This window comes from Rhinolophus ferrumequinum, chromosome 21 (genome assembly GCF_004115265.2).
Source record: "Rhinolophus ferrumequinum isolate MPI-CBG mRhiFer1 chromosome 21, mRhiFer1_v1.p, whole genome shotgun sequence".
Taxonomy (NCBI): Eukaryota; Metazoa; Chordata; class Mammalia; order Chiroptera; family Rhinolophidae; genus Rhinolophus; species Rhinolophus ferrumequinum.
In genome coordinates, this window is record NC_046304.1 from 6,770,602 (window position 1) to 6,797,148 (window position 26,547).

General features: G+C 47.5%; 1 protein-coding gene across 1 annotated transcript; it reads left to right on the top strand.

Annotated features, from left to right (window-relative positions):
- Positions 1–4,410: 4,410 nt before the first annotated feature.
- ELAC2 (elaC ribonuclease Z 2) lies at positions 4,411–26,428 on the top strand. The gene is made up of 24 exons (XM_033089239.1): positions 4,411–4,695; positions 5,280–5,330; positions 5,471–5,541; positions 6,318–6,382; positions 7,599–7,656; positions 8,454–8,522; positions 9,966–10,073; positions 11,279–11,337; positions 13,731–13,789; positions 13,896–13,968; positions 14,595–14,707; positions 15,881–15,976; positions 16,961–17,099; positions 17,181–17,266; positions 19,077–19,195; positions 20,319–20,415; positions 22,107–22,245; positions 22,761–22,799; positions 22,930–23,039; positions 23,673–23,772; positions 23,845–23,965; positions 24,140–24,218; positions 24,564–24,708; positions 25,313–26,428. Exons 1-24 carry the CDS (start codon positions 4,415–4,417, stop codon positions 25,547–25,549), a joined length of 2,514 nt encoding a protein of 837 aa, XP_032945130.1. The 5' UTR covers positions 4,411–4,414; the 3' UTR covers positions 25,550–26,428.
- The last annotated feature ends 119 nt before the right edge of the window (positions 26,429–26,547 follow it).

The following is a 26,547-nucleotide window of genomic DNA, read 5'->3' on the forward strand; positions in this document are numbered from 1 at the left end:
AAAGTGTGGTTGTTGAAGCCACCCGGTCTGTGGTATTAGGTTGTGCAGCCTGAGCAGACTCATACTAGACAGATCTTCTACGACATCAGCAAAACTTTATGGGGCCCCCACCAAGTCTCGGGGACTGTGCTTCACACTGAAGATTGAAAGATGAATAAAGCCTGGGAGGCACTAATTGTGGCAGAGCTGCAGCCTCTCTGAGCTTGAGGCCGGCTGAGCCACTTTTTTTTTTTTTTTTTGACTCCTAGTATATTAAAAAAATATACCTGAGTTTTTAAAAACTATGGTATTCTTGAAAACACAAATACACTTTTAACGCAAACAGTGATGGAACAGTGTGTTGCCATGCTTAAGATAATGACAAGCTTTATTTAAAAAATTAATTCATAATATAGATCAGGTCTCGGCAAACAACTTCTGTAAAGAGGCAGATAGTAAATAGTTCAGGCTTTTTGGCCACAGGGGCTGTCACAACTACGCCACTCTCTTGTGCTGTCAAAGCAGCCACTGACAACGTGCAAACAACGGGCATGAATGTGTTCCAATAAAGCTTTATTAACAAAAACAGATGTTAGGCTGGACTTGGCCTCAGGCCTTCGGCAGCTGACCTGTGGTATAGACAGTAAAATCCAGTAAGGGCACACAAGTTTAAAATTGCATGAAAAGCACTGTCACGTGTACTGACACATTCAATCCTGTCACTGTATCGACTGTATAACCTCAGTGAGAAACGCTATAAAGTTTAAATTTGAGTCCCTTCCTGAATGGGAAGCCTGGGCCAAAAACCTGAATCCTATCCCCACCAGCGATAAGTCTGGCAGGTAGTTCAACCTACAGGCTTTGGAGTCAGACAGCTGTGTAGACTATAAGCAGATTATGAAGCTTCTGAGCCTTAGTTTCCTCTTCTGTGAAGTGGGGATATCAATTACATCCTAGCAGTGTGGTTGGGAGAATTAAATGGAGTAATGTACACAAAAGGTTACATCAGTAAGCCAGGCAGGCACCAGCACAGGGCTCCTCCTGCATGAAAGGAGAGAGGAAGTGTGATAGCCTTGCCAGAGACTAGCTGCCACACTAAGCTGAGAAACTCCTTCTTGAAAGGTTTCCAAGCTCTTAGTAACAAAGAATAGCAGTCTTGGAACCTGCTGAGGGACTTGAGGGCAATGTAATTTGTGTTTAGAAATGATATGATTTGTTTTGCACGCCCCCCACCCCCCCAAAAAAAAAAAATCTCCCTCAGATGCATTGTGGCCAGCAAATTTGGAGTTGTCTGGTCTCTCGGGGCTGAAACCTGGAACACCTAAGAGTTAGGCCCAACGAAGATAAGAGCAGCACTATCCGCATTCCTTTATAACATTTTCCTTGTGAGCCTTGGGACCACACCCCATGCCACCCCCCAAAATACCAGCTTTCTGAGCCTTTTGATGGCAACATGATGTTAGTCTTATTCCTATCTGTTTACCGTCTTAGCACAGTATCTAGAACTTAATATGAATTCCATAGGTGTGTGTTAAAGAATGAGTACATGGATGAATGTAAGTGTGGGGAAGGCCAGTGGGTGCCGCAGACAGGGCCCCAGAGCAGGTGTCCCTTGTTCATATCACAAGAGTCTGGGGAGCCCAAGATCTGCCTCAGCTTTGTGAATACAGAAATTTGATTTATGAGCACACCAAGAGATGTCTGAGATAAGGGGACTAACTCATAGCAACCATGCTTACAAGTGTATATACCAGAAAGCCAAGTTATACATTACATATTTATAATTGTACATTTATGGAAAGATACCTAAACCCGTGTTCACTGGCCAGCTTTTCTGCCTGGTAGTCACATCTTCATAGGAGGTCACGGGGTAATCAGAGGGTTCTGGAAAATCAAGGACTCTCCCATTATAGAATAGTTAACAAGATTACTTTCTTGAGGGTGGTTAAGCTTACTTCAAAGGTGTGTTATCCTAGATGCACAGAAACAATGGGCAGGCTTGCTTAAGGCAAAGATAAACCTTTTACTAAAAAGTTACATGCCTGGGCATGACTACCCAATATGACCTGCCCACTTAGGAATTTATGATCAGATCACCCTGTGAAGTTACTTTCCATAGAACCCTCTTTTCATCACAGTCTTGATGGAATTTTGGGTCCTGTTCAATTGCAAGGGCACAACCTCATTTAAGATACTGGGTCCTTCCTAATTTCCTAATATTAATTGCCTGCCATAAGCCAAGCCCTGTCCTAGGAGCTAATGGTACAGCATCTAGACCAGGGGTGTCCAAAGTGCGGCCCACGGGCCAACTGCAGCCCGCAATCCATTGTTAATTGGCCCGCAGCAAATTCCAAACATATATTTAGTTTACTTAAATAAACCAGGTGAGGCAATACGTACTTCACCTCGAGTGAGTGGCCCGGCTGTTTGTGTGTTTTACCGCATATGGCCCTTGGTAAAAAACGTTGAAAAAGGTTTGGACACCCCTGATCTAGACCAACAAAGCCCTGTACTCACAGAATTTACATTGCAGTATAATCTCAGATTGGGGACGTCTTTGTCTGCATCATGTACTAGCATGAAAATATGACCCAGAGCATTAGTGCAGAAAGTCATACTGTGCCACAGAACCAACCTCATAACCACTAACTTTCCCAAACTTCTTCACCCAGCTCTCAGAATATTATATAAATAGATGGACAAAAATGATTCTTCCTATATTTTTAAGGTATAAGTAGTTTGGGATTACCTGACAGATATGAGCCTAGAGAACCAGTAAAACTATATATATAGTTGCATGTAATTTAATATACTTTTTAAAAAGGATCAAAGTTGTCATCAAGGGAAAAATCAGTGTTTTATTACATTTCCTAATAATTTTCAAAAGTTTAGTATTGTTTTTATTTTATTTTCCTCCCAGCTTTATTGAGATATAATTGACATGTAACATTGTATAACTTTAAGTATACAATGTGACGACTTATGTAACTACATATTGCAAAATGATTACCACAATAAGGTTTGTTAACATATGTATCACCTCACACAGTTACCTTTTTGTGTGGGTGGTCAGGACTTTTAGGATACACTCTCTTAGTAACTTTTCAAGTATACAATACAGTATTTGTTAACTAGTCAACATGCTATATACATTAGATCCCCAGAACTTATTCATCTTATAACAGAAAGTTTGTACCCTTTGACCACTTTCAACTATTTCCCTAACCCCTCAGCCACTGCTAACCATCAATCTGCTCTATTTCTATGAGTTCATATTTTTATTCCATATATAATGAAATCATACAGTATTTGTCTTTCTCTGGCTTGTTTCACTTAGCATTGGTAACCTAAAAATAAAAGGCCAAAGTGAGAGGCAGCAAGTATTTGAGATCAAAAGATTCGCTATTCAGAAAGTACTGATTCACGCAGAAACCCAAATAGGGTCCAATTAGGAGAAAGCAAAGGGTATTTATGAAAAGGGAAAGGGAACAATTATGTCAATTACATCATCAATTATATCAATAGAAGAAAGACATTTCTATAGGTGCAGATAATAGTGATGTTAATTCTAAAGAATGTTTTTAATTTTCGTCCACTAGTCATCAGTCGGGTGGTCATATTTGCTTTCTCTGTATCTTTGCAGTTGTTTGGGATACAATGTTGCTTTAGGCCCAGTCCAAAGGTTATTTTGCTCTGTTTCAACATTCCAAGGGTTTGAGGAACAAGAGGTGCAAGGCAGTTCCTCCGGGATGGTAGCTTGGACTCCATTTTAAAGTGGCTCCGTTTACATTATTTTGCAACATAATACCAAGTTTCATCCATGATGTTGCAAATCCTTAATTATTATGGCTGAATAATAGATCGAAGACTCTCTTGCTCCAGAGCTCTTCACTCCTCACTATTCTTGCTTTTCTTCCCCAAAGCCAGTAAGAAACACCTATTCATACCAATTACACTGGAAATAAAATTAGTGAAAGCTCCTATACTAAGGCTCCTTATAATTTACCTCCTCACATTTAATCTTAACATAACCATATGCAAGAGCAACCCAAAGCTCCAGGGGCATGACTTGCCTAAGGGGACAACTCACATTGGTGGTGACGGGGCTCGAACCCCGCAGAGCCTCTGGAAACTCCAAGGACCTACACTTTTGCCAGTATTGCTTTTTCCGTGCACACGCTCCCGGAAGCCCCGCCCCAGGCGAAGGACCCTTTCCGGAAAGAATTGACACGGGGAAACCCGGAAAGAGACAAGGGGCGGGGCCGTTCAGGGCGCTCTAGCATTCTCCCACTCTATGGCCGCCTCCAATTGACAAGTCCTTAGAGGCAAGGCTCCTCTCTATTGGACGCGCAGCCTCGCGTAGGCGGGCGGCTCGGCTCTCGGCGCCAGGATTGGCTGGGCCTGCCATGCGGGGCGGAGGGGCGGGGCGTGGAGCATGCTGACCGAAGTGACGGGCTGCATTCTCAGGCTGGGTGGAAACTGGCGCATGTGGGCGCTCGGCTCCTTGCTGCTGCGGTCGGCGGCCGGGCGCACCATGTCGCAGGGACCCGCCCGCCGCCAGCGGCCGCCCAAGGACCCGCTGCGGCACCTGCGCGCGCGGGAGAAGCGCGGCCCGTCGTGGGAGCCCGGGGGCCCGAACACCGTGTACCTGCAGGTGGTGGCTGCCGGCGGCCGGGATGCGGGTGCGGCGCTCTACGTCTTCTCGGAGTACAACCGGTCAGTGCCTCGCGCTGGGAGTCCGGCCGGGACTGCGCGGCGTCTCCTTACCGAGCCCCGCCGCGCCCCGCCCGGCCCTGGGCTGCGGTTGTCCCGCCTTCACACGTGTGGCATTTCTTTATTGCAGCCGGTCTTTGTCTTTTGGTGGGTGGGAGATCCTAGATCCCTTACATCCTCCGTCCGTTTCGTTTCCGGGAGTCCCCGAAGAACTTCAGGCTCGCCTACTAGTGTTCTCTTTCCAACCCGTGGGCCCCAGTTCCCTCTTGGCCATGTCCGAGCCGCACCCCCGCCCGTGCGCGCCAAGGTGAGGGGCCTCAGAGTTGGTGTGTGGGGTTGACAGGTCTGGTGATGGGGGAAAGGACCCATCTCTGTCCCAGCACCGGCCACGCAGGCTCCCCAGTCCCCGGGCCACCTCTGCTGAAACCTGTCAAAACCCAGCATCCCAATAGCAGCAATGCGGCCGGGTCGTACCACGTGCACTTGTAGGGTTGTCCCCCCAGCGTGTACAATAGAGCATGGAAACAGTGGCAGAGAGCTTACAGAACTGAATCTTCTGAGTAGCTTGTGTAATGTTCGCCCTGTAGGTATCTCTTCAACTGTGGAGAAGGAGTCCAGCGACTCATGCAGGAGCACAAGTGAGTCAACCCTTTTCTTTTGGGGTGGGGATGATTATGGGGCTTGAAGGCTGAGATGAGAGGCAGGAGTGTTTTTATGGCAGCAGAAAGCGTCCCTGGTCCCTCTGCTTTGTCCTGCTCAAAAGTTTTCTCTTTCTTAGGCTGAAGGTGTCTCGTTTGGACAATATATTCCTGACCCGAATGCACTGGAGTAACGTTGGGGGATTGTGTGGTGAGTATAGTCGTTCCAGTGACATAGGCTGGAGGGCAGTCTCTGGGATTTTTAACCTGCCTTTCCCTTCTCACCCCCGCCCCCCATTTTCTGAGTCCAGGGGAGCTGGAATTCTTTGTATGCCAGCCCAGCCAGCTGCATCACAGAGCATCAAACGCTGTGACTCAGAAGAGCAGAGTTTCACAGGGATACTGCCCTCAAGTGTTACCATCCACTTCATTTATTGAGTTTCTGGGCTGGAGATATGTGACAGATATGGGCAGGAGAGTGTAGTGATGGTGATTACAGTACATATATTTACCATTGAGACCATCAGCAGCTACACACAGATACCCACTGTCCAGATTACCCCATTGTTCATGCCCACCCACTAGGAAGGTCAAGATCATGTGACTGCCAAATCCTGTAAGCTTTGTGATATGGATAGGAAGGAGTGGACTGTTGAACTAGTTCCATTCTCAGAGCTGAGAGTACAGTGAGGAAAGGAGGTGCCTAGGATGCAAAATTTAAGGCCATCCCTTCACTTGCATGATTTTGCACCCTAGGTGCCTCACTGCCTCACCCTAGTATGTGCCATGCTTATTCTAGAGGCCTTTGAGGAACATTGCGTGTGCCTTATACCTCTAGCTCACATCACTCCTGCTGTACATATGTTCCCTGATCATTAGAAGCTGAAATAAGGACAAGTAAAAACAGCTTGTTTGTAAGGAGTGCTGCTTGGGGTGACAACTATAGGTCGGGATGATGAGAGATCTGATTTCAACTGTCCTTTTTAGGAATGATTCTTACTTTAAAGGAAACCGGGCTTCCAAAGTGTGTACTTTCTGGACCTCCACAACTGGTGAGTCTCTCCTGACTCAGCTTTCAAAGCTAACTCCTCCTTTTTTAAAGTTATAATTAACAAGAATTTTCATATTTGCAAATCAGTCTTCTGCCCTCCAGGGATAACTGATAGTGGATTAAACCCTTCACCTTTCAAACTCTATTAACTGTATGACCTTGAACAAGTTACTTTACCTTTTGGAGCCTCAGTTTCTTCATCTGTAAAATGGCTATAATGTTTCATTGAGTTGTTAAAGATTAAATGAGGTGACACGTAAAGCACTGAATCAATTTATTAGATGTTTGGCACCAACTGGACTCACAATAAATATTAGCTTTTATTCTTACCTATTTATTAAATTTGAGACATCTTCTTACCTTTCCCATCTGCTTATTACACTATTGAGAAGTTGTGTGCATGTTGTTAACCAAGTATTGGTAATTCTGTCTGCAAAATAACGCCTCAAATCCATCCATTTGTCTCTATGTCATTAAGGCTTTCATTATCTCTGTCTGCTACGATAGCTTCCCACATCCATTCTTGCCTCCCTGTAATCCACCTTCCACACAGCAGCCAGAGGGACCTCTGTAAGGCTTAGCAGCAGGCATGTCTCTTCCATCCTAAAACCCTCCAAGGGTTCTCCGTTCCAGGACAGTCCACACACCTTAACATGGCCCACAGTCCTGCAGGCCTTGGCCCTCGCTCGCACTGGCATCTGTATCCCACTCACCAAGCTGGAGCTACACGGGCCAACTCTTAGCACTACTGCCCCTCACTGAAGCTCATTCCCGTATCAGGGTTTTCATCCACACACGAGTTCCCTCTGCCTCCTCTCATTCCTGCCTTCGGGGCTCAGCTGAAAGGCCGTTGACTCAGGTGGCATCCCTCACTCTCCAGACAAGACGTATCCCAGCCCCCTGCAGTTTTCATGTCTCTTGCAGAGCACTTAACACAACTGCCACTAAGTTGTTGTTTGTGTTGCCACTTGTTTCATCTTTGTTGCCTCCACTGGATTCTACGTTTCATGATGGCCAGGACCCCATCTCTTTCTCAGTGCTCAATCCTTGACATCTAACATATAGTGGACCCTTGGGAAATATTTGTGTAAAGGAAGCTCAGAATACTTATTAAAGGTCATGCTAATACCTATCAATACCTCTTGTGTACTTGAATACATTGTTGTGTGCTGCATCTGTACAACCATAACTGCCCGCTTCTTTCTTTTCTTTTGTAGGAAAAATACCTAGAAGCTATCAAAATATTTTCTGGTCCATTGAAAGGAATAGACCTGGGTATGTCCCTGACTCTGACTCATTGTCTGCTATTTCTTTCTCATATATGCCCCCAATCTCTCAAATTAGAATCCATAAAGACTGACTAAATTAAACCTTAAAATGAGTACTTCATCAACATAGATACATTTTCAAAATAGTGTCTGTTACACTTTCTGTGTCCCCACGTCACGACCCCCAGATATAGGCTGGAGATGGTTTTTGGAGTCGAATTGCTTTGAATTCCTTGCTGTAGGGAGAAGGGATGTGAGCAGAGGGACCTACAGGTTTTGTTGCCGTCCTTTTACCCTGAACCTCAGCTCCGGTCGTGCTGCAAGGTGACCTCTTCATGGGGAAAGGCCTAACAGGATGCTGGCAGGCCCCTGTCCTGGAGGCAGTGTCCATCTCCAGCTTGTTAATGCTCCTCTTCTGTAGAAACACCAGCCTTCTATTTCAAAATCTATACCGGCTCTTATAGTATAATGCGATAGATTGGCCTCACAATGCTATGGGTTAACTTATGCCTCTTACGTTTGTATTGGTTTCTTTCTTTTTCTTTCTCTTTTTTTTTTTTTTTAGTGCATAGTCACCAGCACCATATATGTCTTTTGATTTGGCGGTAGTAAAGATGAATGGCTGATGATAATATATTTTGCTTCTTTCCTCCAATTTGAATTTACTCAGAAATTCTGGTTTTAATGCAGATTCTCACGCAAATTTCAAGGCACTGCAGTTGCTTGTGGTTGGTGATCTGGAAACTTCACTTACACGCATGTTAGTACTAATGCAGTCGCTTTCTTGTTGTCTTGTTCACAAAGCTGTGAGGCCCCACTCGGCACCAGAATATAAGGATGAGACCATGACAGTTTTCCAGATCCCCATATACAGTGAGTATAAAGCCACATTTCTTAGGAGCAGGAGGAGGGGGGGTGTAGGTGCAAGGTAAGAAAAGCGTGGGTGGGAATAGAAAATGCTCGAATACTAGCTTTGTGTACCTAGTTTTGTGTTTTGAGCCTCATTAGGAAATTTAGCTGAGGAATTAAGATATGGCTCCTGCCCTTAAGGAGCTTATAATCTTATTGACAAATATGTTTAACTCATGCATGATGATTGGGACTCTACTTTGGAACTTTACATAACAAGCACTGTCAGAAACTATATCACTCTTAGAATTGCACATTTATTGCTTGGGGTTTATTTGCCACATATTTAAGTTCTCTCCTAACTGAGAATGTTTTGGAGAGGTTTGCACTGCTAAATGTTTTAAAATAAATACTGATCACAGCAATCTAATAGAAGTGCTGTTAGGGGGTCAGAAGGTCACAGGAGCCTTCTCAGGTGCCAGGGCCAGACGATAGGGTTTTGACTTAGACAGAGTCTGCACATTCGGCCCTGCCATGACAGAGTCATCCTTGAGTCTGGCTAAACACACTCCATATCATGTTTTACTGACTGCCAGGAGAATGCAGAGCAGTCAGGACATTTCCTGGGCATTGCTAACTAGTGTCATGCTTGCCAAGTGTGAAAGGGTACAGGTGAGAGCTCCCAACAAAAGCCAGGGAAGTCCGGGGCTGACAGGAGAGGAGGCTTGCACTGACCCTGGGTAGAAGGCAGCGGAGGCATGTGGCTCGAGCAAAGGCTCAAGTGCTCATAGGCCAGTCTGCTTAGAACTCCCCTTGCCTGGCTTACTCCTTTTCTGACCCCCAGCGCCATCCCCCAGCCTGACTTGTGCCCCTCTGCTGTTCCTTTCTAGCACCCCGTCTCTCCCTCCCTAGCACGAAACAGTTTACTTTTATATTGGTGTGACCAGTGTGCACTTGGGCTGGCTGGCATGGCTTGCCCAGTGCCCAGCAGGCACTAAGGAAATGAGTGTGCTGGAGGGGCCAGCGGGCTTCTGAGAGCAGCAGCTGTGCCTCAGCTTCCTGGAACAGTATTTCCTTATTATTACTTCTTTTTTTTTTTTGACCTTGAGATTTAACTGACTGCAAAATTATACTCCTTCTCATGGAGATGGGTAATCTTCGGGCCTACGTCTGTTCACTGAGTGATGATAATGAATAAACTAGCATACTACCTGCACGCTTTTTCATCAAAAAACCCAGTTGAGTTCCTGCTGTAGTCAAGGCTCTGAGCTGAGCAGAAACGTAAAGATGAGTGAGAAGTATACGCGGCCCAGAGACCAGTTGGGGAGGTGACTGGTTATTTACTGCTGTAGGAGAAAGCATGCTGACTTAATGGGCGTTCTGGCATTCGCACATGTGAACATCTGGACTCTGGCTGGGAGCTCACCTTGCATCATGTGTCATTTGATTGTTTCCTGTACGAACCAGGTGAACAGAGGTGTGGAAAACACCAGCCATCACAGAGTCCAGGAAGGCTCAGTCCAGAGCAGTCTTCAGACTCTGGATCCACTGAAAATGAGCAGCACCTTCCAGATGGTAATGCTGGTGAAACAAACAATACACTTGCAAAAGAATTCTGTTTTCTTAATTCTGCCTCTTAATGCTGTAAATTGGAATCCTTCTCCTAAGAAGGCTCTGTGCATGTGTAAAACAGACACCTTTTTCTTGGGACATTGGGACTCAGCCTGTGGGGAAAATGAGGGTTGTCGGAAAGGTGGCAGTGTGGAACAGTAAGGGCCAGCACGCAGCCCTGCGTGGGCCCCCAACTTTTTGTTCAGTTTCCTCAGTGGAGAGCAGGGCCTGGCAAATTGATTCATACAGAGGCTTTTGTGTTTTTCTTTGATGCAACATTAATGCAAATTAATTTTTCATGAATGCAGAAACTATGACAAAAGAGTCATATCAGTGAGTGGATCTGCACTTTTCTTTTCCGAGTGACAGCCTACTAGGAAACTGAATTAAAATTCTAAGAGTAGGTGTATCAGAGGAATTGGACTGCTTAATGATTCTGTTGTCGAATATTGGGCAAAGCTGGATAAGGTCCTCTTTCTGCCCTGAGGTCATGCCTGTCTGATGACTGAGAAAAGGCCGATCCTGTAAGCATCCTGTTTGGATGGCACGGGTGGAGACTGACCCCCCAGATCTTCTCCTTCTCCGCAGGCCTTTTAGCTTTTATTTCACATAGTCTTATACTTGTTTATAGAGCACCTTACCATTTGTTCTTTTCTCTCTTCTCCCTTTCTAGGTAAAATGTGTCATGTTTTATACATTTCACTTGCCATTGTAAAGTTTTTCTGGTTAGAGTTTTTCATTTTTCGTTTACTGAGATGTCGATATGAGTAGGGAAACAAAAGGTCTGTTTGAAAAAGAATACCAGTGCTTTCTTCAACCTTTGTACTGAGACACTTATGTCTATTTAATTTTAAATGTAAAATCCAATTACATACCAGATGACCATCTATCTGTGAAGCCTCTAAACCAGGGGTGTCCAAACTTTTTTCAACGTTTTCACCAAGGGCCATATGCGGTAAAATACCCAAACAGCCGGGTCACTCACTGGAGGTGAAGTACGTATTGCCTCACCTGGTTTATTTAAGTAAACTAAATATATTTTTGGAATTTGCTGCGGGCCAATTAACAATGGATTGCAGGCCGCAGTTGGCCCGCGGGCCGCAGTTTGGACACCCCTGCTCTAAACCTTCACATACCTTGTTACAGTCAGATTTGTTTTTTGCCCTCAGGTGTTAGCCAGAGAAAGAGTGGCAGGGACACCTCCTTGGTCGTAGCTTTCGTCTGTAAGGTAAGTGTCTTTCTGGTGGGCTTTAAGTGAGCACATGTGGTGACCTTGAGTTGGCTCTTTTCCAGTAATTCCCAGGTAGCAGTTCCTAAGTCATCTGTACCAAGAAGAAACACCGATACCCTGTTTTTCAATATGCCACTTATACTGTTCTATACATTTCAAATTCTCTTCCAGTGTTCAGTTAGTCTACATATTCCTTTATCTTTGGCTATGTTTGGTCCTCTTGGACTTCAGAAATAGTTAAAGGCTATGTTTCTGAAGTTCAAGGCTAAATTTCTGAAGTTAAACAGTGAATCAGGCCTTTTTCAGACTCTTTCATCTCTGTTTTAGTTTATATCATTTAACTGTACTTTTAAAGCTGCTAGCATCAGTTTTAATATTGGCTAGCATTCGCAAAGCCCTTGCTGTGCAAATCCAAAGTTGTCAAATTCTATGAAAATATTACAATAGGTATTTTTCAGATCTGACTGATGACCTAATTTTAATAGGTCTGCGCATTAAAATTTTATATAATCTGCAACAAACACTTTTGTCTAATCTGTGGTAAGACTACATTTTTGTGGACTTGGATTGTTTTTTTGTTTTTTTTTAAAGAGATGATGTTGATTTTAAAATATTTTTGCAATTTTCATCCAAATTCTGACAAGCAGTGAAAGGTCAGTAGTAATATTAGTTATTAGTAGCAAGATCATGGTCAATATCACTAGTCAATTTATTTGAATCATAATAGTAATTTTGACAAAAGTACTACTGCTGATAGGCTTCTTACTTGTGTGTTTCTGAGCTTTTAGGCGGCATAATAATTTTTTGGAAGGCATTTACATGGTAATCCTTAAGTTGTATTATATCCTTCCTGCCTTCCTAGATAGATGACATCGAGCTTGATGAAATGTGTCCTGCATGATAGGGGTGCACGCTTACAAACTCTGGCGCCAACGCTTGTGCTGTCAGCAGGCAGCTGTCCTGGGAGCTGAGGCTCTGACGCTAAGTCGCCACATTGGCGGCTGTCTCCTGCCTGGCTATCTGCTGTCACTTCTGAGAGCGGCTTTCCCTGGGTCAGCGTGTAGCCCCTTTTCCCTCTTCTGGTTAATTTGCTGTGTCTCCGCTAAGGGTTTGGATGGCACTAAAGCCGAACTAGTTTCAAGTTCTGGGAGGTCAGAGAAAATAGGCTGGGTGTGTGAAGGCCGGAGCAGCTCTCATCTGATGGGAGAGCATGGGCCCCAGACAGCTGTGTGCCTGCCTGGGCTCTGGGGCTTGCCTGCTGGTTCCCATCTGTCTTCCACATTCTCTGCATTCCTCAGGTGGGAACAACTTTCTCCCTGGGTTGAATTCAGCTCGAAGTAGAGAGATGGGTTTTGCCTGCCTTAGGTCTGGAAGTTCCTGTTAAACATTAGAAACATTTAGTTTCCATCCTCAAACCCATTTGGGTCTGTGTACAGAATGGTCACAGCAGCACTTGTTAATGTCGCTACCTAAAGATATCATCCAAGCTCTGTCATCTTTGTGTTACATGCACACACTTGAACTAATCCTTCCTCTTGGGTGATGTTTTCTAAGACAGAAGATTGTAGAATCCTAATAAGACATTAGAATCCACAGTTGAGTCTTTGCCCTAAGAGTAATTTCTTAACTTCAGGAACTTAAAAGAAACTGCAAATTGTTTATATAAAAATCCAAAGAAGAAAATGAAAATCAAAAATCATTTAATTCCCAAAGACTTATTAACATTTCATGCTATTTTTGTCGTTTTTCTCTTATTATGTGTGAAATAGTAGATCCCAAAAATGTTTGACAAATTTTAAATATAGAATGATAATTATGAGTGTTTATAATAGGATTGTTATTTTCCCTTCTAATAACAGCATATCGGGAAGTTTTTTACAACTTTCCTCCAGTATAAAAGCAACAACATTATATTGCCGAATATTGAAAAACAGGAAAAAAAGCATCCGCACTTTTATTACCCTGTCACTGTCATTGCAGTATTGTGTTACACGGTGATTTGTGTGGTCATTTCTCTGTTAGACAGCGTTCTGGTGACGCTACTGATGGGCCAGTGCAGGATGATGAAACATTGTTTCTCCTTAAGGATACCTGAAGGATACTTTGTATTCAATATGAAAATGGGTTACATTTTATTAAATTTATAAGGAGATAACGTGGGGAAGTACAGCACTGTGTTTTCAAATCATTCAGCCTTGATTACTAAAGCATAAATGACTTCTTCAGAACCCTTTATTTGAAAGCAGTACCCTAACCTGCATTTTAGTGACTTGTAAGAGAGTAACCATAATTCACAAGTAAAACCAGAAGGATGCACTTACAAGAACATTGATTAAGACCAAGCTTCTTCGTTCCGCAGTGAAGTTCCATTTCAGTTCTCTTCATTACAGCTTCACCTCAAGAAAGGAAACTTCTTGGTGCTCAGAGCAAAGGAGCTGGGCCTCCCCGTGTGAGTGTGTGTGTGGGGTGGGGAGAGGAGGCTGTTGGGGACTCCACGGGTGCCCTTTGGTTCATAAAGCTCCTTATCTCACAGAGGGCTTGCCTCTTCATTTCAGTGGGACAGCTGCCATTGCTCCCATCATTGCTGCTGTGAAGGACGGGAAAAGTGTCACTTATGAGGGAAAAGAGGTGAGAGACCTCATTTTCCTAAGTTTTCAGCATTTAAAGGTAGGGTCTGGAACATGGGACAGAGTCGCCGTCTGGCTCAGACAGACACCACTTGTGAGGGAAGTGGAACAGCTTTGGATTTCATCCTTGACTGCGATAAAGTGGGGTTGCTTATCTAGACTTGTCCCTGCATATCAGTGCTGGCTGCACTGGGGAATTTCTATAGATTGTCCATTTAGGATCTAGGGGTCCTCCTCCTAATAGGATGGGTGCTTTCCCTTGTATTTGAGCTCGGGGCAGACCCCATAATGAAGGGCTTTGGGTGCACAAAAGAAACCATGTTCTTTACCAGGATGTTTTCTCTGGCGTCTGAGGATTTTAGGACCCATGGCCACAGACCTGAGAGAACTATACACACCATGCCTGGCTTCCTGGCCGCTCTAGGTTGGAAGTGCCCTCTGCTAGCCAGCTGCCTGCCTGTTTATAAGCAGAGAGGACAGGAAGGGTGTTGGTGGTGATCCTTACATTTGCTTTGTACTTGCTCACTGGAGCTTACATAACATTAGCTGTGGACTTGAAGGTCATGGGGTATGTTTGCTGAGCTGTGACGGCTCTGGGAGAGCATCATGACACCAGTGATTTTGCAGATTTTGCCTGAAGAGATCTGTACTCCTCCGGACCCCAGTCTTGCTTTTGTTGTGGTCGAATGTCCAGACGAAGGATTCATTCTACCCATCTCTGAGAATGCTACGTTCCAGAGGTACCGACAGGTCCTGGGGTGGGAGAAGGGAGAGCTGACACACTGCTGACAAAGCCCAGAGGCATAGACAGGGCACCCCCCCACCCCCCACCACAACCTGTGGTCGCTCCTGGCATGGAGTCGGGACTCTGGGAAAGTCTGCTGTCTGGGTTTGAAACACAGAGGCAGTCTCCTGTGCCTGTGTGCCATTCTCTTCTGTCCTCCAAAAAAGTTGGCCCATTTTACAGTCAGCTTTAATCCTGGGTAGAACCTTTGACCTACGTGTCTGTGTTTTGATTTTTCTCCCATTCTTAATGGTTTATTCTGTCTCTATTTTTCTTTTCCTAATTTGTACTTATCTATACTTTTTTGCTTATCGTTTGATCCTACTTAGCATAACAAATCCTTTTGGGCAGCTGTACCTCTTTTAACTTAAGAATGTTAGAAATTCTTCCTGAGCTCCATCCACTTTGTTCTCCTTGGGTGAATTTGGGTTCTCTGGTGGCACGGGCTTTGTGTTTTAATCAAATCATGGGCAGCAAAGCTTCAAGTCGCTGTGAGTGGGTGTGAGCTCAGAGCCATGTGTTCTCATGTGTTGCTGTCAGGTTTAAATGCTGGGCCTGTGAACTCCCATGTGTGTTTGGGAAGGGGGTGAGGGCAGTAAATAAAAACAGCCACCGTATGTATTTTTCTTAAGGGAACTGGAAGGAAGCACCTCAACACGTTAGTAAGTGGCTGTTTCTCTAGTTGATGGAATTCCAGATGATTTTAATTTTCCAGCCTGTGTCTCGGGTTCTGTGGAAGGCAGGTGACAAGGTGAAATTGAAGGTGCAAGAGATTGATTGGAGGAAATACCTGTGAGACATAAAGGAGAGGGAGCAGGAGGTGGCTTTTTAAGTCTGACCCCTGTGAAAGGAGGGGACAGGGGAGCCTCGGTCTGCAGCACAGCCCTGAGAAAGGCTCAGGCAGGCCACCAGGAAGGCCAACAGCTGCCAAATAGAGGCATCGCAGGTCAGCACTGGGGACAACCTCTGGGAGTGGCTGGGACAACCTGGCCTGGGCGTGAAGGCTGTGGGCTCACTGCCATCCCAAGAGAGCCGAGCGGTGCGCCTCCCTGGCCGCCCCGTCCTGTTGGTACGTGTCCCGAGTTTGTGTCACTTTATAAAGCAAAGCCCCACCCTTCCTTCCACCCAGGTACCAAGGAAAGGCTGATGCCCCGGTGGCCCTGGTGGTTCACATAGCCCCAGAGCGTGTGCTGGCGGACAGCAGATACCAGCAGTGGATGGAGAGGTATGGGCCTGGCCTGTCGCACACGTATGGCACGTTTCCACCCCTCCTCCTTCCTACCCTTTCTTCCACACCTGCCTAAACTTCTGCGGGATTCCTGCTGTCCCTGAGTTCTGAGTGTCCATCTGTACCACTCTTGTCAAGAAACGTCACCGCTAGGTGGCGCAGTGTGCACATGTCCGGCTTGTGTGGGGCTGTGCGGTAGTGTCTTCAGCTTACACCGTCTACTCTCAGTGTCTGAACAAATGCTGCCTTTGTGCTGCCGGCTCTGTGCGTGTATCCTGAGGAAGAGACTTGCGAGTTTAATGGAATAGCTTCAGGCTTCAGTTTCTTAAACACCCCTCAAGGTGTCAGGCAGTATGTTAAATATTCTACATTTCATTTCCTTTTCTTTAATCTTCCCAGACCCTGTGAAGCAGATAGCTGGTCTACCAAAATTTAGTAACTGGAAGGAGAGGTCGCCTTTCCCGTGGCCGTCACTGGCTGGGCCGCACCCGGTGGGAGGAATGATTTGTGTTGAATTCTCAGCTCCTAGTAACGTTGGGCGACAGTTCAGCTTCCCCATCCTGTTTCTTCCTGGGCATCTCCCTTCATCTCTTTCCTCAGCAGTCTCTTCCTCAGCTCTCTCTCCTCTGTGCCTTTAGGGTTTGAGTCTCAACCCCCATTATCTCTTTTCCCCTCCGTAGGCTTCTTTTTTTACCCTGTACTCCATTTTGTTTCCAGTCTATAGCTGTAGGCTCTGAGCATTGTAACTTTTCTTTTTTTCCTGGTATTCCTTCCAAAGGCATTTGAGTTGGGAGAGAACACTAGACTTTGAGACAGAAGAAGGAGGACTGTGTTTGGCCATTTAGTAGCAATCTTTCTGGACAAGTCACTTATTCTCTTTGAATATTTCCATCCACATCATCACTCCCAACCTCCAGTGCTACCCCTCAGGTGGAAACGCTCCCAAAGGACACTGTGAACGGACAGTCTGTTTCGTCGTAGGTTCGGGCCGGACACCCAGCACCTGATCCTGAACGAGAATTGCACATCGGTTCACAACCTCCGGAGCCACAAGATTCAAACACAGCTCAACCTCATCCACCCCGACATCTTCCCCGCACTCGCCAGCCTCCACTGTCAGGTAGTGTCACAGAATAGTCCCCGTTGGCCAGCTCCCTACCCTTTGCTTTCTCTCCATGGAGCGTGTTTTTGTCTCTTTCAGGAAGAAAGTGCCCCATTCACTGTCCCCACAGTCCGCGGTGAATGCCTCCTCAAGTATCAACTCCGTCCCCGCAGGGAGTGGCAGAGGTCTGTGTGATTCTGAGCCTGTGCAATGGTCCAGGTCGGGGGTTGGCACGTTTTTGTTGTGGTTGGTATCTTTTTTGTTTTGTTTTGTGTTTTGTTTGTTTGTTTGTTTGTTTTGTGAAGGGCCAGGTAGTAAATATTTCAGGCTTTGCAAGCCATGTGGTCTCTGTCACAGCTATTCAGCTACCACTGTAGCACAAAAGAGCCAGACACAGTATGTAAATGGATGGGTGCGTCTGTGTTCCGATACAAATTCATTTGCTAAAACAAGCTGACTCTACTATGGTTGAGGTGGGAAGACTAGGGCCAGGGATTATCCTTTTCCGTAACTGTTTTCTCTGATAATAAAAGTGATCCGTGTTCACTGTTTTACAATGTAGAAAATAAGAAGTGTATGATGAAGAAACTCAGCCACCCATAATCTCTTCACCCCAAGATGAAGGATAGTAATGGTTATTAACATTTTGTGTTTTAAAATGTTGAGAAATATGGGAATGTATTATAAAATATATATCTCTGGATTTGTGGCCTGACATCTCAGTTTCATTATAGGATACTGTATCATTATATAGAGTTTTTTGTATCATTATATAGTCGTCAGTAACAAGAGGTATTACTGATATTCCAGATAGGGATATTTGTTAATTTGAGACATTTCCAAGTTTTTGCTGTTTTAATGAAACATTAAATGTCATACATATAAATGTTTCAGTGAAACTCTGTTCCCTGAGGGTAATTCTTAGATGTGGCATTACTGAGTCAGTGTGACACTTCTTAAGGCACTTGGTAAACATAACTTGTGGTCCAGAAAAGCTCTACCAGTTTGTACCCCAACCGGTAATATGAGAAGTGCATACTGCCTCACAGCTTTAATTTTTAAGGTCCACATCTTGAAATTTGAAGCTTCCTTTCAACTCCATAATGTCTGTATTAGAGTAGACCATGCTCCAGATTATTACTGGATACTGTGTGCTGTTGTGTTGTTGAATAGTTGGGGCTTTTTAGGAGGCTGTAGCAGCATGCCTGGGGCCCATGGACAGTGTCTAGGAGTTGAAGATCCGGTTGTCCCTTCGTCAGCATCTGCAGAGGCAGCTCATAAAGCCGTGATTAGCAGACGTAGCCAATACCCGGATTGCTTTGTATGTGTGAAAAATATAATTTCCAAACCTGCTGAAGTAGAATGTTGAGAGGGAAGCCTGGGACTCACTTCATGAGTTCGCAGGTGATGTTAGTGCTCAGTCAGGTTGAAGAGCCACCGATCCAAGGCTGGCTGCTCAGTATGGTCAGGACCAGCAGCATAGCGTTGTCCGGGGGCCTTGCTGGAAGTGCAGAGTCTCAGGCTGCACCCAGAACCACTGGATCTGGCCCTGCAGTTTGACAAGGTTCCCAGGTGATTAGCTGTGTGCGTGTTAGTTGGAGATCCACTGTCATCTGGCTGTGCTCGTCACTGGGGTGATTTCTCCCTTCTTTCCCCCGACTCCAAGGGGAAGCTCCATGCTAGTGGTATCTAGTGCGTAGAGGTCAGGGATGCTGCACAGGACCTCGCCCAAGATCAGTGGTGCCAAGCGTGTCAGGCTTTGAGCTGGGAGATGATCTGAGGAGCTAGAGCCGTTCAGAATGCGCTTGGAGAACCCCACTGAGCTGAGAAAGATTCTACCAGGCAGGAGACAGAACTGCTTGAGCTCTTAGTCCTTAGTCTGCAATCTTAATTTGAAAAAACTTTCTGTAGATTGTGTCCATGAATTGATTCTGGAGCTCCAAAGCGGTGTTTGCTTGTGGTCACATACCGCTTTGTCACCTTTTCTCCCTGCAGGGATGCCCTTATTACTTGCAATCCTGATGAATTCATAGCTGAGGCCCTGGAGATGCCCAATTTCCAAGAAAGCGTGCAGGAATATAGGAAAACTGCCCAGGACGGCCCAGCCTCAGCAGGTGAGTGAAAGACCACAGGCCAGCCTTTCTCTCCTGGGCTCTGCCCTCCTGCGGGTGTTTTCATGGCCCTGAGTGTCAGCATGGTGTAGTCTGACTGCATTTATTTATGGAATTCAGTGTGTCTCCATTCTCTATTTGAAAACACCAGTGTCTGCCCCCCTCCCAAACCAATTAAATTGGAATGCTTGGTGATGGCACCCAGGTACTCTTTACAAGGAACACGCTGAGTGCAGCGGTTCTGGGAACTCCTGTGAGGTGCTGGAAAGCACTTTGAACTGGGACTTGGCCAACTTGGGACCTAGTCCTGGCTTTGCTAATAAGGATCCACGGAAGATTCTGACCGTGTCACTCACCTTACTGTGCTTTCATCGCCCCGGGAGGAAAAGTAGTTGGGGGAACTTTGTGACCTCTGCTTCAGTGATTGGTTTTTCCAGTGTCCTTTTCAACTAATGCTAGCAATACAGAACACTGGAGTAGAAGTGGGTTTGGGGTTGTAATCTCGTCAGCTCGAGGCAAGTAGAAACCTCACCTCCTTCTCATAGCCTCTTGGATATTGTGGGAAGACTGACCACTTCCCTGGCCTCACTTGCCTTTGGGTCTGGGATTGGATTTGCAGTTTGTGTGTTAAAAGAACCACTGAGGTCATGCTTGTACCTGAGTCCCTGGGGCCTGTCAGGCCGGTGAGGCGTCAGAATCGTCCCTGGATTTGAGTCCTGGCTCTGCCTCTTCCTCTCTGGAGGGCAGACCCCTGAGCCCATTTAGTCCCCTAGAAAGTGGGGCGTTGCAGGGTTGTGTGAGCACACACCGGAAGTGCAGGTCTGGTGGTAAGAGATGGATGCAGGACGATACCGCCGGCGAAGCATCAAGCCCCCTTTGTAATTTAAGATTTAGAGCGATTCTTTTGAAGAAAAGGCTATGGAATTCATTTGCTCTCCCTCCCACACAGACAGCCCTTTACTCACAAACAGCCTGTGGCGCCTCTCACTGAGGCCCTTCCAGAAGGGCATTTGCCAGGTGGGACCACCAACCCCTCCTGGGAAGCTGGACTTTCTCATCTCAGGGCTCAATGCTGGCTCACATTTAACCCAAAGAAATGAACTCTTTCATATGTATTTTTCCACAGAGAAAAAAAGCCAGTATCCAGAAATCATCTTCCTGGGAACAGGGTCTGCTATCCCGATGAAGATTCGAAATGTGAGCTCCACACTTATCAACATAAGGTATTACTGCTTTCCCAGGAAACATCCATCTATCAAGGAGCATGCTGATTCTCTAAACAGAAGTTACACTCCATCCACCAAGCCAATTTGAAAATACAACCCCGTGAGCTTGTCATCTTGGCTAGAGTGCCCCCGAAGAAGAGTAGTGAAATGTTAGTGCATTCATAGGCTCAATAGCTAACAGACTTCTGGGAATCACCAGAATTCGTCACGCATTATGTCTTTTGATGAAAATAGCTGATTCTACTGTATGTCATACACCGTGCTAAGAAATTATCTCACTTGATTTTCACATTAATCCTATGAAATAGTGACTAACTACCCATTTTATTGATGAGTAAACTGATACTCAGAGAGGTTACTTTGCCCTAATTCCTTCAGCTGGTAAGTGACAGATCCAAATGTGAATTGGTGTCTTACGTAATTGCTACGTTGTGTGGCCCCTAACTAGGTACTGCGGATATGTGGAACGGCCTCTGGGTGTGTGCATTTGTTTTGTGTTCAGCCCCTTACTGGACGGTTTTTAGTTGATTCTCCTGGGTTTCGCTGGTGTCATTTGTCTGCAGAGAGATTAATCCAGGGCACTCTGAAATGTTCACGGTGTATGACTCATACATGTGAAGAAAGTGAGACTGAAGTACCAGATTTTAAAATTTTGCTTTGATATCTTAGATGCTAGTGGTGACTGATAAGCAACCAAATAATGCATTAAATGAACACAGCAAATATAAGATGCACCCTGATATCAAAAATATACAAATTAGGGACATGTTTGTCTTAGGACTGAGGAAATGCCATAAAGTGGCTGGGTGTGGGTTGGCCTTTCCCAGATCTGAGACGCAACGTGACAAGGCCCTAAGAGCGGCCTCTCGACCCGGCTGCAGTTCATCTGAGGGCGCCATCACTGGCTTTCCTTCCACACTTCACCTCATCCCCAAAAGGTAATGCCTCAGTACTCTGAGGCTCGTCTCGAAAAATGGGTGCCGCTATCCCAGTCACAGCTCCTCCTGAAGAGGGAGGAAGGCCTGCAGGAGACCTGACCCTCGTACCTTGGTCAGAGGTTCTGAAGCGGGCTGCTCCTCAAAACAGCCAGCTGAGCCTGTGGGATCCGAGCTCCCTGAGTCCTGCTTGAGACCAACTAAATGCAAAACTCCGACGGGCATCTGGGTGTCTGCATGAACTCATTCCCCAGGAGGAACATCTGTGGCCTGTCCTGCACCAGTCAGCTTTGAGGACATGGGCTGAGAAAGTCAGAACTGCTTGAAAAGGGGAGAAACATCTGAAGCAGCCAGATCTTACACGTACACAATGCCCGTCTCTGGTATTATCAACAATGGGTGTCTCCATATTCAGTCGGAATAATCAGAGATTCTTGGTTAGGATTAGTAAGTGTTTCTACCCTCGCATTCCACGTTAGCTTTTTTGTTCTCTTGATGCCCAGCATTTGTGTAGCTCTGAACCTTCTACCTACTTCAAAGGGCTTCAGGGTCCCGTGGATAGTTCTGTGTAATGAGGATGGACATTATAGTTGCCTTCGCATTTGTATAAGCTCCTCAGAGCAACAGCATGGACGATTATGGGAGACACAGAAAATGCCACCACTGCTTCCCGCTCTTCTCTCTAAAGTAACAATCCTCTGAGCTGCCAGAGGCCTTTCCTGTCAGTGACGAATGTCTCGCTGCCCTCTGTAGCTCTGACAAGTCCCTGCTGCTGGACTGTGGTGAAGGTACGTTTGGGCAGCTGTGCCGTCACTACGGAGATCACGTGGACAGGGTCCTGGGCACCCTCGCTGCGGTGTTCGTGTCCCACCTGCACGCAGATCACCACACGGTGAGTGTCGGGTGGGACCTGGAGGTGCGCCCTGGAAGGCGGCAGCCGCTTCCCTTCCCTCCTGTGCCCAGTCTTGCCCAGGACTTTGGTGTTTCCTCTCTCGCTGGGTAATGGCCTTTTACAGAGCCCCGTCCAGTAATTCTGCCCAGCAAGAATGTCTCATCTCTCTGTTTGTGTTGCTGTCAAGTGGCAATAGGGATTTTGTCTTCACCCAGCTTGTCTGGAATCTCGACTTAACACACAGCCTTCTTGGAGGAAACTTCAGCCAGAGGCAGGAGACTTGGTCTCCGAGGGGCAGCTGTGTCCCCGACCACGGCTCTCTCTTTCCTGGCCACATTGCCTGTGACATTTCAGGGTCATGCATCAGCATGTGCCAACCCCCAACTGCAGCAGTGTTGGAGGAGGGTGGCTGATAGAGGGTTAAGGAGCTACTTACTGCAAAATGAGGAGCCCAGGGCCCCACCATGGGGTCGAGTTTGGACGTGTCTGATCCGTGTCTGCTTTCTCCTTCCCAGGGCTTATTAAATATCCTGCTGCAGAGAGAACGAGCTTTGGTGAGTGTGGCACTTGGTGGTATTGCCATTTTGAGTTCCCTTGATTACACACAAACAGTTGTACCTCCTGCCACCGCATACCATTTTCACTGTGATGTGTGCCATTGATGCAACACCGATTTTGTTTCAGGCATCGCTGGGAAAGCCCTTTCACCCTTTGCTGGTGGTTGCCCCCACCCAGCTCAAGCCCTGGCTCCAGCAGTACCACAACCAGTGCCAGCCGCTCCTACACCATGTTTGGTGAGCTTCCAGGCAGGCTGCCCGCACAGGCTGTCTTCCCCTCTCCCTCCACTAGCTCAGGGCTGAGACCTCCCGGCAACCTTTCCCTGGACTTGGCCCCACATGGCAGAAGCAGGGGAGAAGTGGTTTGACTCAGGGCAGCAACCATTGGGTGGTTCCCAGCATGTTTCCTTTCTTTGATGCACTTCCTCTCAGCCCTCATTGCAGTTTGGTTCTAGTTTCTAGACTTTTGGCCAACACTTCTCCATAGACAGTTGCAGGGCCAAGTGCCTGAGGAGTGGGAGGTCAGGGGGCGGCCCCACCCTCAGCTCACGGGGTCTGCCTGCAGTCTGTCGCACTGGGCAGCTTGGGAAGGGCCTGCCGTGCCCTCTGGGCTTCCCTCGGTGGCCTGCGGGTTTGGGTCTGGCACTTTTTAATTGGCTACCTTTCCCAGTTTTAGTGACTGATTTAAATTGTTTCTTTCCTTTCCTTGTGTTTTACATACAATATAAATGCTTTATGAACAGTCAAAGATATATATATTTTTATTGTGTTTCTTTATAATCATGATTTTGGGGTTTTCTATCCAGGCTTAAACTTTGATTCAAGTTAAATTTTTTTTTAACGTCTGTTGAAATGTTTTATTTCTGACAGTATGATTCCTGCCAAATGCCTTCAGAAAGGAACTGAGGTCTCCAACTCCGAAGTTGAAAGGTTGATTAGTTTGCTGCTGGAAACATGTGATTTGGAAGAGGTAAAGGGGGGGCGCCTAGCAGGGAGGGGGAAGTGGGGAGCGCGGCTGCAGAGCCCATGGCTGCTCCTTCAGTTTCAGACCTGCCTGGTCCGGCACTGCAAGCATGCTTTTGGCTGTGCTCTAGTCCACACGTCCGGCTGGAAGGTGGTCTATTCGGGGGACACCATGCCCTGTGAGGCTCTGGTCCAGATGGGTGAGTAGTGGCAGCCAGCTCTGGTCCCACCTGACAGCATGTGGTTGTCTTCCGAGATAGGACACTCCACAGGTTCAGGGGAGAGAGTTTGGGCCCGGAATCAGCTGTGTGGACCCAGAGCCCAAGTGCTTGTCCTGCAGAGGACTCCGCTTAATGCTTCTTCCTGCTCTCTAGGGAAAGATGCCACCCTCCTGATACACGAGGCCACACTGGAAGATGGTCTGGAAGAGGAAGCCATGGAAAAGACACACAGGTAGCTGAGAATGCTGGGAGCTCGCCATCCATTCCCAACCCCGGTGACAGTGGAGCAGCCTCCCAGTGACCCTGCCGGGAAAGACCGTGCCCACCAGTGATGCTCGGCCAGCCTGCTTCCCACCAAAGGGCCGTGGGGGCTCCTTCTGCTTTTATTTCTGTCCAGTTCTCTAGACAAGGTTCTGGGGGGGAGGCACGGTTTTCGAAAAAATTAGAAATAAGCCAGAACGCACTGTGAGCCTGCTCAGGGAACCGCCAGGGGAGGGAGGGGCCGGGGGCAGGGCCTGTGCCACGCGCGTGCGGGCCCTCGCGGGGAGCCTCCGCCTGACCGACACCCTGCCCGCAGCACCACCTCGCAGGCCATCGGCGTGGGCATGCGCATGAATGCCGAGTTCATCATGCTGAACCACTTCAGCCAGCGCTATGCCAAGATCCCGCTCTTCAGCCCCGACTTCAACGAGAAGGTCGGAATTGCCTTCGACCACATGAAGGTGTGTGCGCAGCGTGGGCTGCGAGGGGTGGGGCCGAGGCGCAGAGATGGCACTGCGTCCACGTGCGGGTGGTCGGGCCCGGGCCCACGCGGTGGGAGGGTATCTGTGCCTTGTCACCATCAGTCCCGGGTTTGAAGGGGAGCCCTGCCTTCCCCCGGGCCTCCTGGACACATGTCAGCGTCGGGTCGCTGGCATCGCTGGCGCCTCTCAGAGGCTCAGTCCGTTGGCACCATCACGTCCCCTGAGCCTCGCGGCGGCCTTGGAGCGGGGTGCCTTCCTCTCTGAGGGGAAAGCCAGTCTGTGCCCGCCCCCCTTCTAGAATGAAGAGGCGGGCATGGGCCCCACTTTGTTCATGGGGGCTTGATTTCCAGTCTAGGAGCCTTGCCTTTCTGAGGCCCCTGTGCGGGGTCTGTACGCCTTGCTTTAGAGTTCCCTACCTCTCTCCATGGCATTTTCTTTCCTGTTTTCTTTCTCCAGCTATGGTCTGTTGCTGCTGGGGTTTGTAGAGAGGGGGAGCTGGTGCGTGCGACGTGAGCACATGGCGCTCCTCACCCCCAGGCGGCGTCCTCTGAGGCACGCCCTGGTCCTACATCTTGCCTTCTAGGTCTGCTTCGGAGATTTCCCCACGGTGCCCAAGCTCACTGCCCCACTGAAAGCCCTGTTCGCCGGTGACATTGAGGAGATGGAAGAGCGCAGGGAGAAGAGGGAGCTGCGGCTGGTGCGGGCGGCCCTCCTCTCCGGGAAGCAGGCGGGGGGCCCTGAGGACAGCGAGCCCCAGCAGAAACGGGCCCATGCAGAGGCGTCTCCGAGCCCACAGAGCAAGAAGGTCAGGGCAAAGTGAAGGACTGAGAGAGACCCTGCGCTCGGAAGGCTCACGTCCTCCACCCTGCACATGGCCCCGGGTGTGTGCCCTTTGCCTGGCGGGAGCCAGAGGGCACCATTTAGTGCAGGGGAGGCATGGGGGGTAGGTGGGCGTCAGGCTGGGCCTTGGCTTGGGCTCCCGGGTGGGGCCTGGCCTGCTACATGCCCCCTACGAATGGTGCCTGGCAAAGCCACAGACAGGAGGCTGCTGAAAGGAAGAAAGCGGAGACAACTGGAACTTTGTGCCAGTTGATTTTTAAAGAAGTCACATGGAAAAACAGCGCACCCATGCCTGCTCCAGCCAAGTTCTCCCCTCTGCACACCAGAGACAAGCCATGTCACAGGAAATGGGGTCGTGGATGTGAAGTCTAGTATCCAAGTATTTCCAAAGACGCAGAACACAATAAAGATTCCACCTGGAACCTGAGTGCTTTGCTTCGTCCTGGTGCCACCTCCGAGCAGGAGTCTCCCAGTGCAGCATTGTGCTGCTGCCAGGTACCCAGTGTGCCCTGGAAGCCATCTCTGACGGCAGCGAGGACCTTCGGAGCCTATCCCCAGGGAGGCACCAGCCCTCGTAGCCTAGGTTTCTGACAGAAGTCGAGTTGTGCTGGCTGACAGCAGTAGTTCATGCACTCGTAGAGCTGGGCACCTGGTGGCTCAGGAAAGTACCTTCCCGTTCGTTGTTCTGGGAACGATGGAGACCACAGATTTGCTCTTCTTTGGCAGTAATGAGGAGAGAGTCACTCATCGCCCTTCCGAGTACCGAGAAATAGCCGTCGCTGGCTCCCTTGCCCTCCTTACGACATTTAACAACACTGAGGTTTGGCTTGAAAATTGAGAGAATTTTTAAAGATAAATCTAATATTTATTTGTATATTTTCCCTACCCTGGAGAATATAGAAATGCTTTAAAAACTCAGGCTTTCTCCTGAGGCAGCACCTGACATTGAGTCCCATGTCCCCACAGGTTTCTATTAAA

Excerpts from the sequence above, each read along its gene's own strand:
- ELAC2 (XM_033089239.1), top strand. The coding sequence starts at position 4,415 with ATGCTGACCGAAGTGACGGGCTGCATTCTCAGGCTGGGTGGAAACTGG. Across the intron at positions 17,100-17,180 it reads TCGCCAGCCTCCACTGTCAG|GAAGAAAGTGCCCCATTCAC; the intron begins GTAGTGTCACAG and ends TGTCTCTTTCAG. Across the intron at positions 19,196-20,318 it reads GGACGGCCCAGCCTCAGCAG|AGAAAAAAAGCCAGTATCCA; the intron begins GTGAGTGAAAGA and ends ATTTTTCCACAG.